This window comes from Pseudogymnoascus destructans (assembly GCF_001641265.1).
Source record: "Pseudogymnoascus destructans isolate 20631-21 unplaced genomic scaffold scaffold_59, whole genome shotgun sequence".
Taxonomy (NCBI): domain Eukaryota; kingdom Fungi; phylum Ascomycota; class Leotiomycetes; order Thelebolales; family Thelebolaceae; genus Pseudogymnoascus; species Pseudogymnoascus destructans.
Window position 1 is genome coordinate 9,980 of NW_020167576.1, and position 14,552 is coordinate 24,531.

General features: G+C 43.8%; 1 protein-coding gene across 1 annotated transcript; it reads left to right on the plus strand.

The window, feature by feature from the left end:
- Window positions 1-13,356: 13,356 nt before the first annotated feature.
- VC83_09576 (uncharacterized protein) lies at window positions 13,357-14,067 on the plus strand (the record flags this gene model as incomplete). The annotated part of the gene is made up of 4 exons (XM_024472989.1): window positions 13,357-13,621; window positions 13,669-13,833; window positions 13,888-13,986; window positions 14,045-14,067. 4 exons carry the CDS (start codon window positions 13,357-13,359, stop codon window positions 14,065-14,067), a joined length of 552 nt encoding a protein of 183 aa, XP_024319523.1.
- Window positions 14,068-14,552: the final 485 nt, after the last annotated feature.

Genomic DNA, 14,552 nt, shown 5'->3' on the forward strand with positions numbered 1-14,552 from the left:
AGTCTTCTAAGATATGGCTCAAAGAAGTTGAATGCAGATCCACGGAGGTAGCTGGCAGCGAAATATATCTTCTGAATATCTGAGGTGAACTGATGAGGCCTGAGGGTGAAGTAGATGTCCAGTTGCATAAGAAATCCCTTCAACTTCCTCCTGTCTCCATGGTATAAATCTGGTGTTTGCACTTTAGGAAGTGCACCTGGGGTACCCGACATAGCCAGAGGAGCTGTGGGAAGCTCTGTATGATGTGTCTGAGTTGAGGATTGTGTTGCTGAAGTGTTGGCTTGAAAGGTGTTTTCCAAATTCTCAAGTTTGTTTGCTATATTTTGTATAAAGGCAAACAGTTGTTGCATCTGCTGTTCAGCAGTAGTTGTAGGAGCTTGGTCGTCCTCCATTGTAGTATCGAAGTGCTGCTATAGAAATAGTTGAAGCTTGAAGCAGACAAGGTGTAATGGTGGGTGCACCAGATGTGAGAATCTAGCCACCCAAGGAAGGGATGAATTTACTAAGACAACACACTGTCTTAGAAAACAGAGCCAAAGGGTCGTAGCTTAGACTATTCCACAACGCAGCAATCAGGTGTGTGATGTAGTGAAGTGGTTCAGACAAGTTGCAACAAATGTTGAGTCTGGGAACTCAGGGGTAAGTCAGAGGTTAACACCTCACTGACTTTTCAGAAACAAGGAGTAACAAGATGAATGCTTGGAAGCTTGGAAAAGACGTGGAAGTATGTGATAGTCGATTTACTGTATTGTCTGCTTGCCCTTTCTTAAGGAAAGGGCAATCCTATTTATGCTAAAGGAGTGTAGTTCTCTCATTTTCCAAGACTTTCCATGACTTACCAGGCTTGGTAACTGTAGTCGACGTAAGAGAATCCCATAGAACCATCTCTTAGGTTCGTAGCCTATAGGAAGTAAAAGGAGGTCCAAGGTCAGAGTACCCCTATAGACAAATTATGTCATAGACAAATTATGTCATAACTTAACCAATATTTGTGGGTAACTAAAGAGCGATGACATGTAATGAATCATAGAGGTTCGTAGGAGCTTTTAGAGCTATCGTTCATGCTCCTAGGCCTCTAGTTGGTAGAGATATGTCATGTGGTAGTATGAGTGATGTCATGTAATGAATCATAGAGGGTTGTAGAGATATGCTATGTGGTAATATCGGCCCAGTAACTAAGGAGCGATGACGTGTAATGAATCATAGATGGTTGTAGCAATCGTTGAGTAGTATTGCTCTTGTTGTTGGTGTGATAAGCCAAAATATGTATAGTGACTTGTAGGTTTGAGGAGGAGATTTCCAAGTTTGCTCTTGAGTTTGATAGCAAACTGAGTGCAACGAATGTCAGTATGACACCACTGTCCCACCCGTAAACTAAACTGGGAGTTGGATGATCCACGGGGATAACCCGTTATGTTGGGTGTAAAAACCCACTGTTTCCCAGCGGGAAAGTCCGTTTCCCTCAACAGTTAGCCCACCCAAATGATCACACGTGACCCCGCGGCTACCCAGAGTCTACTCCCTAGAATGAGAGACGAGAAGGCATCCTTACAATAGGGCAAAGTATGGGAAGGGCTTTTCCATGAAAGAGGAAAGTTGTGCTAAAGTTGTAAAGTTAGTTGGGATATCTACAGCTACTTGACAGGTTCGTGCATTATGACCAGTCTTTCCACAAGTAACGTAAGTCATGGTGTAACCGGAGAATGGCGTAAACGGGATAGTGGGGAATATTGAGCATCAAGAGTATCACCAAACCAATGTAAACCCCCAACATGGTGCGAAAGCATAGTCAGAAAGCTGAAGAACTAGAAGTTTTATTGGCATAAGCTGTTGCTGGAGTTAAATCCGGATTATACAAATCTTCGTACAGTGCTGCAAAGGCTTTACACCTTCGGCCAGATGCAGTCCTTCAACGCGTTAATGGGAAACTGTCATGGAGAGAAGCTCGACAACAACAACAACTGCTATCGCCAGCGCAAGAGCAGACACTTTTAAAGTGGATTAAGGTGCTAACAATTAGTGGATATGCTCCTAGTCACCGTATATTGCGGGATATTGCGGGATATTGCTGACGAAATCCATGTCAACCGATGCCGTGTTTTCGAACTGTCGCACCCTAACAGTCAACATGCCCAACACACTCATCACGAAGAGATTCCGAACTTTCCCCTTGGACAAGACTGGGTCCCACGGTTTATAAAACGACATCCGCATTTACAAATCCAACTAGGCAGACGGGTCGAAGCACAAAGAATGAGTGGAGTTACAAAAGATGTGTTAACGGGGTGGTTTGACGCGTACAAGGACCTTGTGGCGCGTCTAGGAATACAAGAACACAACGTGTATAACATGGATGAAACTGGATTTTCGATTGGCACTATGGAGTGTACTCGGATCATCGTTGATTCTACACTCCGTACATGTCACCAGGCACACCAAGGCCGGCAGGAATGGGTGTCTGCTGTTGAATGCATTGTCATACTGACATTCGTTGCACTCAGTTTGCTATCAAACTCAAGAGCAAACTTAGAAATCTCCTCCTCAAACCTACAAGTCACCATACATATCTTTGCTTATCACACCAAACAACAAGAGCAATACTACTCAAAGATTGCGGCAAACTCTTCTACTACATCTGTTTATGCGACATACATCACGGCATATCTCTATAAGCGTTTGAAGTGTTTGTAGGGCGTTCTCTTTGCTGAGTTCATCCTTAATAGAGCTGAGAACTACACTCCTTTGGCATAAATAGGATTGCCCTTTCCTTAAGAAAGGGCAAGCAGGCAATACAGTAAATCGACTAGCACATACTTCTACGTCTTTTCCAAGCTTCCAAGCATTGATCTTGTTATTCTCTGTTTTTGAAAAGTCAGTGAGGTGCTAACCTCTGACTTACCCCTGAGTTCTCAGACTCAACATTTGTTGCAACTTGTCTAAACCACTTCACCACATCATGCACCTGATTTCTGCGTTGTGGAATAGTCTAAGCTACAACCCTTTGGCTCTGTTTCCTAAGACAGTGTGTTGTCTTAGTAAATTCATCCCTTCCTTGGGTGGCTAGATTCTCATATCTGGTGCACCCACCATTACATGCATCTGTATGGATGGAACGACCATTAACCCTCTTATTATATTCAAGGGTCGGAACGTCTTACAAAACTGGATCCCTCCTGAGGTTATTGATAAATGGCACTTCTCTGCTAATACAAAGGGTTGGACAAGCAACTTACATGGCATCGAGTGGTTAAAACGCGTGTTTGAACCAGCAACGCATGCGAAAGTGACATCTAATGGAGCACAACAACAACAGTTACTCATATGCGATGGCCACAACAGTTATATAAGTGGAGGCTTTATATCCCATTGTATGCAAAATCGAATATCTATCCTTGTCCTCCCACCGCACACTTCCCATGTGTTGCAACCACTCGATGTTGCAGTCTTCGACCATTGAAAAAACATCTCACAAGTGCGCTCTCACATTTGAATGAAGCGCAACTTACACGCATACAAAAAGCAGAATGGTTATCTGCATACATCAAAGCGAGAGCAATTGCGCTATCTACTCATAATATTACATCTGCGTGGGGGGGTGCTGGTCTACAACCTTTCCAACCTCAACGGGTGATCCGGATGGTGACGCTCCAACAGACAGATGTGACAGATGATCAACCAAAAACACCAACTGAGTACGATATTTTTGACAATGTCTTTCAGAACAGTAGTCCACCCGACTGTTCTATATTGCGCAAAGCGAACACTGTCCTGGTTGCAGCCTTAGAGACGCGGACACTCCTAAACACACCCACTACTCGATATATCCNTGTCATACTGACATTCGTTGCACTCAGTTTGCTATCAAACTCAAGAGCAAACTTAGAAATCTCCTCCTCAAACCTACAAGTCACCATACATATCTTGGCTTATCACACCAACAACAGAAGCAATACTACTCAACGATTGCTGCAAACTCTTCTACTACATCTGTTTATGCTACATACATCACGGCATATCATTTGGACACTCATTGAACAAGTTATTAAGAAAATCTCCTCCTTAAGGGGGTGGGCCAATACTACCACATGGCATATCTCTACCAACTAGAGGCCTAGGAACATGAACGATAGCTCTAGAAGCTTCTACAACCCTCTATGATTCATTACACGTCATCGCTCCTTAGTTACCCACAAGATTGGTTAAGTTATGACATAATTTGTCTATAGGTACTCTGACCTTGGACCTCCTTTTCACTTCCTATAGGCTAGGAACCCAAGAGATGGTTCTATGGGATTCTCTTACGTTCACTACATGATTAGCAAGCTAGTTGTGGGTCGCACTTGATTTCTAATACATTTACCAAGCCTGGTTAGTCATGGAAAGTCATGGAAAATGAGAGAACTACACTCCTTTGGCATAAATAGGATTGCCCTTTCCTTAAGAAAGGGCAAGCAGGCAATACAGTAAATCGACTAGCACATACTTCTACGTCTTTTCCAAGCTTCCAAGCATTGATCTTGTTATTCTCTGTTTTTTGAAAAGTCAGTGAGGTGCTAACCTCTGACTTACCCCTGAGTTCTCAGACTCAACATTTGTTGCAACTTGTCTAAACCACTTCACCACATCATACACCTGATTGCTGCGTTGTGGAATAGTCTAAGCTACAACCCTTTGGCTCTGTTTCCTAAGACAGTGTGTTGTCTTAGTAAATTCATCCCTTCCTTGGGTGGCTAGATTCTCATATCTGGTGCACCCACCATTACATCAATCTCCTTAAGTACCCGAAACAGGTCCGACTCGGCTAACCTGCCTTCACTCTCACCACGTGACTGTGACTTGTCCGACTCAGATACCTTCCGTCACTGAGGGAGAGGAACCCCCGTTGGGTCAATCTCCTTAAGTACCCGAAACGGGTCTGACTCGGCTAACCTGCCTTTACTCTTATCACGTGACCGTAACCTGCCCGACTCAGATCCTTTCTGTCACTGAGGGACAGGCATCCTTACAACAGCGACAAATATCACTGTACCTGACCAAACTGAGAATGTCGAGGAGGATGAGAACCCAGAAGAAGTATATGACTGCATTATAGTTGAATACTAAAGTAATAATACTCTACTTTTCGCTTTCTTCGTGGTCAGTCTTCCCCCACTATCCCGTTTACGCCATTCTCCCGGTTATGCCACGACTTACGTTACAGAACGTAGGTGACCTGAGCATCCCCCCAACCTAGGCTGACCCACTCCACTTCCGGCAAAATCTCAGCTGACACCCATAAATAAATCTTCAACTTCCGACCTTCGACCTTCTGTCAACAACAGCACCAACTCCACCACGATGGGGCCCATCAAGCTTGACAATAATGTATGAATACATTACCAATGGATTGATAATTCTACTAACAACCACAACCTATAAGGCCTACAAACTCCTTGCTGAACGCCTGACTGCCCCCTTCTCTGCCTACCAATTTCACAGCATGTAACCAAATCCGTCGAATGCTCCGGCTGTAACCCGCCTTCGACCTCCTCAGAGTCGTCATGCGCCTATCATTCTGTCGTCTCGGCCATTTACAAGATGCAAGGCAGTCAGCTAGGCTGACCTGCTGGTCCTCGGCGATAGGGCGCGTCGCCGTCGCCCTGTCCAGAGCAATTTCCTGTAATGGTGGGTGCACCAGATATGAGAATCTAGCCACCCAAGGAAGGGATGAATTTACTAAGACAACACACTGTCTTAGGAAACAGAGCCAAAGGGTTGTAGCTTAGACTATTCCACAACGCAGCAATCAGGTGTATGATGTGGTGAAGTGGTTTAGACAAGTTGCAACAAATGTTGAGTCTGAGAACTCAGGGGTAAGTCAGAGGTTAGCACCTCACTGACTTTTCAAAAACAGAGAATAACAAGATCAATGCTTGGAAGCTTGGAAAAGACGTAGAAGTATGTGCTAGTCGATTTACTGTATTGTCTGCTTGCCCTTTCTTAAGGAAAGGGCAATCCTATTTATGCCAAAGGAGTGTAGTTCTCTTATTTTCCATGACTTTCCATGACTAACCAGGCTTGGTAAATGTATTAGAAATCAAGTGCGACCCACAACTAGCTTGCTAATCATGTAGTGAACGTAAGAGAATCCCATAGAACCATCTCTTGGGTTCCTAGCCTATAGGAAGTGAAAAGGAGGTCCAAGGTCAGAGTACCTATAGACAAATTATGTCATAACTTAACCAATCTTGTGGGTAACTAAGGAGCGATGACGTGTAATGAATCATAGAGGGTTGTAGAAGCTTCTAGAGCTATCGTTCATGTTCCTAGGCCTCTAGTTGGTAGAGATATGCCATGTGGTAGTATTGGCCCACCCCCTTAAGGAGGAGATTTTCTTAATAACTTGTTCAATGAGTGTCCAAATGATATGCCGTGATGTATGTAGCATAAACAGATGTAGTAGAAGAGTTTGCAGCAATCGTTGAGTAGTATTGCTTCTGTTGTTGGTGTGATAAGCCAAGATATGTATGGTGACTTGTAGGTTTGAGGAGGAGATTTCTAAGTTTGCTCTTGAGTTTGATAGCAAACTGAGTGCAACGAATGTCAGTATGACATGATCCCCCTTTTAAGGACGTTTGTTGGCTGTCTGCTTGCCCTTTAGCCAGTTGGCTTTCTTAGAAAGAAATTCTAGAATGAGCTTAGATGCATTTTTTAGATTTCTCTTAGGCTCCCAAGTGTTGTCACTTGTAGGATAGCCTTTCCACTTAACGAGGAAGTAGTCCTGACCTCTAAGTGTCTTTTTGTCAAGGATAGACTCTACTTCATATTCTGGTTGATCCAAGATCAGAACAGGAGGTGGAGGAGACTGAAGTGGTCTTAAGGAACTTTCTTGTGCCTTAGACAAGAGAGATGCATGGAAGACATTATGGATAGTCCAAGTAGGTGGTAATGCAAGCTCGAAAGCATTCTTGCCAATAGTCCTTGTGATCTTAAAAGGTCCAAGTCTTTTAGTATCAAGTTTGTCTGAAGGTCTAGTAGTTGTGATATGTCTTCTAGACAAAAAGACTTGATCACCAACTTTGAATTGTGGTGCAACCACCCCCCTGTTAAAGGCCTGAGCCTGCTCGTCTTGTGCACGCTGTATTTGAACCTTGAGATAGTCCTGGAGGCCCTTAAGGTAGATGATTCTTTCAGTAGCAGAAGGGTTTTTGAAATTTTCAGGGCAATTCAGTTCTGCCACTTCAAACCTAGGGTGATAACCATAGTTTGCATAGAAAGGTGTCTCTTTTGTGGTGTTAGAGACTGTGTTGTTGTAAGCAAATTCTGCAAGATGGAGAAGATCTGCCCAGTTGTCTTGAGCATAGTTTGTATAAATTCTTAGATATTGTTCAAGTACAGAGTTGACTCTCTCTGTCTGGCCATCTGTTTGAGGGTGATAAGCTGTAGAGAAGCGTTGTTCCATGTTTAAGAGTTTAGAGAACTCCTTAAAAAAGTTTGAAGTGAAAACTGCTCCCCTATCTGAGATCCAGTGTCCAGGAATTCCATGATATTTAAAGACCACCTTGAGGAATAGCCACGCAAGTTCAGAAGCTGTGATAGTCTCATTGCAAGGCTCAAAGTGTGCCATTTTTGTGAGCCTTTCTACCACCACAAGGATAGAGTCATAAGGGGTAGCACCCCCTTTTGGGATAGAAGGAGGCAACTTGACTATAAAGTCAATGGATATGGAGTCCCATGGGCGTTCTGGTATAGGTAGAGGCTGCAAGAGGCCATAGGGCTTTTGCCGTGTAGGTTTGTTCAAGTTGCAAGTAGTGCAAGAAGATATATAGTCTTGAAGAGTAGTCCTTAGACTAGGCCAGTAGAACTTTCTTGTTAGAAGTTCATAAGTTTTTGCAAAGCCAAAGTGCCCTGCAGCTGGAGCATCATGGAACTGCTGTAGGAGGTGTAGCTGTAATCGTTTATCCCTTGGGACATAGATATAGTTCTTGAATAAGAGAAGTCCATGCTGATTTTTTGAGAAATTCTGTAGTCCAACTTTCTCAAGAGAGGAACCTTTCTTCTGGAGGTATTCCAAAGTTCTTTTCGCAAAGGGATCATGGTTGTAAGCATCTTTGAATGCTTTAAGAAGTGTTGCTGAGGGTGTATAGTCTTTAAAGGTCTCTGGTTCCTGAGAAGAGGTAATGGGGGCAACTTGGTCTTGAGGGGATAAGTTTACCCCTAAGTCCTCTGTAGTACTAGGGTTGCTTAAAGATGCTGCTATAAGCTTTGCTGAGTCTAGCAGAGCCTTTGTATTGCTAGTTTTAGCAGAATCTTGGTAGTCATGTCTTCTTGAGAGGAGATCTGCTCTTTGATTCTTGGCCCCTGAGACATGTTTTATAACAAAGTCAAAACCTCCTAGTTGTTCAGACCACCTTGCTTGTCGTCGATTGAGCTGTTTAGTGGTTGTAAAGGTCAAGAGATTTGAATGGTCACTGTAAATAGTGATAGGATAGTTTGCCCCTTCAAGGTAGCATCTCCAATGCTTTAGAGAACATACTATGGCAAGCAGTTCCTTGTCTGTAATGGGATAGTTTTGTTCAGCTGCTGATAGCTTTCTTGAGTAAAATGCCACAGGCTGTAGCTCTTCTTGTTTGTCTTTTGGAGCTTGGTATAAGATTCCAGAAATGGCAAAATCTGAGGCATCTGTCTCAAGAGTGGCAGGTTTCAAGGGGTTAAAGTGTAGTAACATTTTCCCTTCTTTAAATTCTCCTTTAAGAGCATCGAAAGCATCTTGCTGTGTCTTATCCCAGTGATACAAAGTGTCCTTGTGAAGTAATTGAGTAAGGGGTAAAGCCAAGGATGTATATCTTGGTATAAACCTCCTGTAATAGTTGGCAAACCCAAGGAAAGACTGAACCTCTTTAATGCTGGAAGGAATAGGCCACGTTTGTACTGCTTTTGTCTTTTCAGGGTCCATCTGAATGCCTTCTGTTGAAATTCTATGTCCTAAGAAATCAACTTGAGACATATGGAAAAGACATTTCTCAAGTTTGCAAAAGAGTTGTGCTTGAGATAGCTTCTCTAAGACTTGTCTAACATGTAGAACATGCTCTTGAGTGTCTAAAGAGTATATAAGAATGTCGTCTAAGTAGACAACAACAAAGATATCCAAGTAAGGTCTTAGAATATCATTCATGAGAGCTTGGAAAGAAGCAGGTGCATTGGCAAGCCCAAAAGGCATTACCTGGTATTCAAAATGACCATAGCGTGTTCTGAATGCTGTCTTCCACTCATCACCTTCCTTGATGCGTATCAGGTTATAAGCTCCCCTGAGATCTAACTTGGTAAAGATCCTTGCTGAAGAGAGCCTATCTATGAGCTCAGGGATAAGGGGTAAAGCATATCTGTTTTTAACAGTGACTGCATTAAGGCCCCTATAATCAACACAGAGACGCAAGGAGCCATCTTTCTTCTTGACAAAGAGAATGGGAGCTCCTGCTGGTGAGGAAGAAGTTCTGATAAAGCCAGAACTAAGGTTCTCATCTAGGTATTCTCTGAGAGTTTTCAGCTCTAATTCAGATAGAGAGTAGATAGGGCCGTAGGGAGGCATTGAGCCTTCTGCGAGTGGTATCTCATGGTCATAAGGCTGGTGCTTTGGCAGAATTGATGCCTTTGCCTTGTCAAAAAGATGTTGGTAGTCTTGGTATGCTAAAGGCAAAATGACCTCCTGAGATGATTTCTCCAAATCTGAAGTAGCTGCTATCTCCAGGACAGGTTGGAAAGGTTTAACCCATATCAGAGATGATATATCGTCCATAGTTTGGTCAAAATCCTTGATCTGGGACAAGTTTGAGTCTTGGACCTGAATAGGGGTAACTGAGGCTTGAAGGGTTTTTTCAGTATTGAGCTCAGGATTTGAGCTAAACCCAAGCGATAAATGCTTCCAATTGATAGTTGGATCATGCCTTTGAAGCCATGGAAGACCTAGGATAACTGGGTACTTCATTGGTATAACATCTAAAGAGATGGTGTCTGAAAATGTTGATTTTCCTAGGGGAATCTCAAGTTTGAGTACTGGGGTGTTGCAGGTAATGGAACCTGAACTGATAGGAGTTCCATCAATGACTCGGAGCAACTCTGGAGTGCGTTTGGGAATTGTAGGTAACTGGTGTGTCAAGATGAGGTCTTGAGATATAAAGTTGCCTGTTGCCCCTGAGTCTATCATAGCCCTTGTAGACAACACCTGTTGTTTGAAATGGAGTTGAATAGGGATTAACAGGTGTGTGAGACTCTGAGAAAGCACCATCGACACATCTTTGTTGTCTAGGGGAGAAGTTATAGTCTCAGTTGAAGTTGTGCCTGCTAGGGATTTTTCAAGTTTTTCAGGAATAGCAGTTGTGACTGTGTCTGAGGCTGCTATATGTTTTGAATCAGCACTCCCCCGTGCTGAATAGCACTCCTGAATTCTGTGTCCCCCTTTGCCACAGTATAAACAAAGGTTGTTGTCCATTCTGTGTTTTCTTTCTTGAGGGGTAAGTTTACCCCTTTTCAGTTTTTGAGGGTATCCTGTAGGCTGAGGTGCTGGATTTGCTGTAGATCTCTTTATAGAGGCGTCTAAGTCCATAGGTTCAGGTGCTGAGTCCTTAGCAGTTGGTGTAGAGGTGTAATTGTTGAAATTTCTTGTTGGATGCCAGTCTTGGTTCTTCTCCTTTCTTCTTTCAAAAAGCCTATCATCAAGTCTGACAGCTTTCTCTATAAGCGTTTGAAGTGTTGTAGGGCGTTCTTCTTTGCTGAGTTCATCCTTAATAGAGCTCTTGAGCCCTTGGTAGTAAGTGAAGACTAAGGCTTCTTCATTCCAAGTCAAGTGAGAAGTGATTCTCCTAAATTCTGTTGTATACTGAGCAGCAGAGGTCTTTTGACATAGCTTCTGTAGCTCTCTTTCTGCTGTAGCAGTTTCGTTGATGTCTCCAAAGGTCCTGGTAAGTTCCTCTTGAAACTGGTCATAAGAGGTAATCAAAGGTGTAGTGGTATTTTGGTTGTTGCCACTAAGTCTTCTAAGATATGGCTCAAAGAAGTTGAATGCAGATCCACGGAGGTAGCTGGCAGCGAAATAGATCTTCTGAATGTCTGAGGTGAACTGATGAGGCCTGAGGGTGAAGTAGATGTCCAGTTGCATAAGGAATCCCTTCAACTTCCTCCTGTCTCCATGGTATAAATCTGGTGTTTGCACTTTAGGAAGTGCACCTGGGGTACTCGAAATAGCCAGAGGAGCTGTGGGAAGCTCTGTATGATGTGTCTGAGTTGAAGATTGTGTTGCTGAAGTGTTGGCTTGAAAGGTGTTTTCCAAATTCTCAAGTTTGTTTGCTATAGTTTGTATAAAGGCAAACAGTTGTTGCATCTGCTGTTCAGCAGTAGTTGTAGGAGCTTGGTCGTCCTCCATTGTAGTATCGAAGTGCTGCTATAGAAATAGTTGAAGCTTGAAGCAGGCAAGGTGTAATGGTGGGTGCACCAGATATGAGAATCTAGCCACCCAAGGAAGGGATGAATTTACTAAGACAACACACTGTCTTAGGAAACAGAGCCAAAGGTTGTAGCTTAGACTATTCCACAACGCAGCAATCAGGTGTATGATGTGGTGAAGTGGTTTAGACAAGTTGCAACAAATGTTGAGTCTGAGAACTCAGGGGTAAGTCAGAGGTTAGCACCTCACTGACTTTTCAAAAACAGAGAATAACAAGATCAATGCTTGGAAGCTTGGAAAAGACGTAGAAGTATGTGCTAGTCGATTTACTGTATTGCCTGCTTGCCCTTTCTTAAGGAAAGGGCAATCCTATTTATGCCAAAGGAGTGTAGTTCTCTTATTTTCCATGACTTTCCATGACTAACCAGCTTGGTAAATGTATTAGAAATCAAGTGCGACCCACAACTAGCTTGCTAATCATGTAGTGAACGTAAGAGAATCCCATAGAACCATCTCTTGGGTTCCTAGCCTATAGGAAGTGAAAAGGAGGTCCAAGGTCAGAGTACCTATAGACAAATTATGTCATAACTTAACCAATCTTGTGGGTAACTAAGGAGCGATGACGTGTAATGAATCATAGAGGGTTGTAGAAGCTTCTAGAGCTATCGTTCATGTTCCTAGGCCTCTAGTTGGTAGAGATATGCCATGTGGTAGTATTGGCCCACCCCCTTAAGGAGGAGATTTTCTTAATAACTTGTTCAATGAGTGTCCAAATGATATGCCGTGATGTATGTAGCATAAACAGATGTAGTAGAAGAGTTTGCAGCAATCGTTGAGTAGTATTGCTTCTGTTGTTGGTGTGATAAGCCAAGATATGTATGGTGACTTGTAGGTTTGAGGAGGAGATTTCTAAGTTTGCTCTTGAGTTTGATAGCAAACTGAGTGCAACGAATGTCAGTATGACATTTCCGCTGACTGTCCCCACTCGAATTCCAACACCTACGTCGGACGTCGTCGCTCAAATTTGGTCGGAGGCTATACTGCTGAGCGTTGCGACATCTAGGAACCCCTGACAGGCATTTCTCGACCACCAACAATGTCTTGTCTCTGGTTAGCCAATATCGGGCCGCGATATTATGGATTCTGGTGGACCTCACTGAAGTGTCGGCATCATTGCGGTTGGACTAGGGTGGATGGAACACATGATAAGAAATGATTCTTGCTCATGCATGTGGGAATGTGGCTTGGCCAATGGCAAAAACACCGCACGATGGCGCAACAATGATGACGGGTTAGGCAAGGTTGCTGTGACACCTTGATTGCGTTGCATTCATGAAGCGGGGGTTAATATGGGCTGATTGGGGTCGGATGCAGGAATCGGGAGAAGGAGCTAAGGCATGTTACGCGCTAAGATCGAATAACGTCGCTGTCGAATTCGTTTCTCCGCTTTTGAGCCACTTGAGGCTTCAGCTTACTCGTCGATGAAGGCTCGGAATGCAAGGAACAGTCTATTTTCGTCAGTCACTCCTTCGCCTGCCTGCACATAGGCAAAGGGACATAGCGGAACGCTCTGATACAGGCCTAGTCTCAGAGTCGCCGATCTGCTTTGTGGCCAGAACAGTGCCACTTTGGGGCAGCAAAGCCCAGCCTCTACGGACAGATCACTGAGCCTAGAGTCATTTTCACCAGAGTTCCCACTGTTTTGCTTCAGGACGCGGCCTTCACAGCTATCGATCCAGAAGATTGGCACACATGGGATGATTACGCCATCCAGCAACCTCATACGTAATGCCAAAAGTGAGCGAGCGGTTGGGTGACTGCCACGGTGTTCTGTAGGCTGGATTCCAGGCGTTAGCCGTAGCTCGCGAGTATATATAGGACGGGTGTCCCTCAGCAGATTGCGAGTTTATAGATCTCCTCTAATATCAAAGTTCAAGATGACTTCTATTCAGTGGGACAGCCAACAATTTTATCAACCACCACGCCCTGTGGCTATACCGCCTTCGACATTTTGGCCACCTTCGCATCCACAACCAGGTGTTGGTTCGACTCACTTTCAACCGTCTACAGCCAGTGCCCATTTTGAAGGGGTCAAGAGGACAATTACGCATGACGCAGCCCAGATGCACATGTCATCCAGTTCGGACCACGCAGAACTGCCTCTTAATCAACGTCAACGCCAATCTCTACCAGAAACAGGAGGTATGTGTCCATATTTCTTTATGACGGCAACAGCTGACCAAATGCAGAAACCACGCAGGCTATTCGATACAGTGGAGATGCAGACGTTAGCGATGCAGAGTCCGAGTTTCCTTCTATTGAAGAACTCCTATTACCAGATATAAATGGCAGCCTTAGCAGCGTCCGCGGAAACGTGACAGGTTCGGATAAACTGAAATGGGGTACAAGCCAGGGTGAGTAGCCGGAAGCCTCTAGTAATTGCAAAGCGCGTTGCTCATGTCTTTCAGATGAGCCTATCCTCCTGGACAGTGATGTGGGCGACAGTGGAGTGCTGGATGATGCTGAGAGGGAGATCCTAGTAGATTGTAATGGTGGGTGCACCAGAGGTGAGAATCTAGCCACCCAAGGAAGGGATGATTTTACTAAGACAACACACTGTCTTAGGAAAAAGAGCCAAAGGGTTGTAGCTTAGACTATTCCACAACGCAGCAATCAGGTGTATGATATAGTGGAGTGGTTTAGACAAGTTGTAACAAATGTTGAGTCTGAGAACTCAGGGATAAGTCAGAGGTTAGCACCTCACTGACTTTTCAGAAACAAGGAGTAACAAGATCAATGCTTGGAAGCTTGGAAAAGACGTGGAAGTATGTGATAGTCGATTTACTGTATTGTCTGCTTGCACTTTCTTAAGGAAAGGGCAATCCTATTTATGCTAAAGGAGTGTAGTTCTCTCATTTTCCAAGACTTCCCATGACTAACCAGGCTTGGTAACTGTAGTCGATGTAAGAGAATCCCATAGAACCATCTCCTAGGTTCCTAGCCTATAGGAAGTGAAAGGAGGTCCAAGGTCAGAGTACCCCTATAGACAGATTATGTCATAACTTAACCAATCTTGTAGGTAACTAAGGAGCAATGACGTGTAATGAATCATAGACGGTTGTAGAAGCTTTTG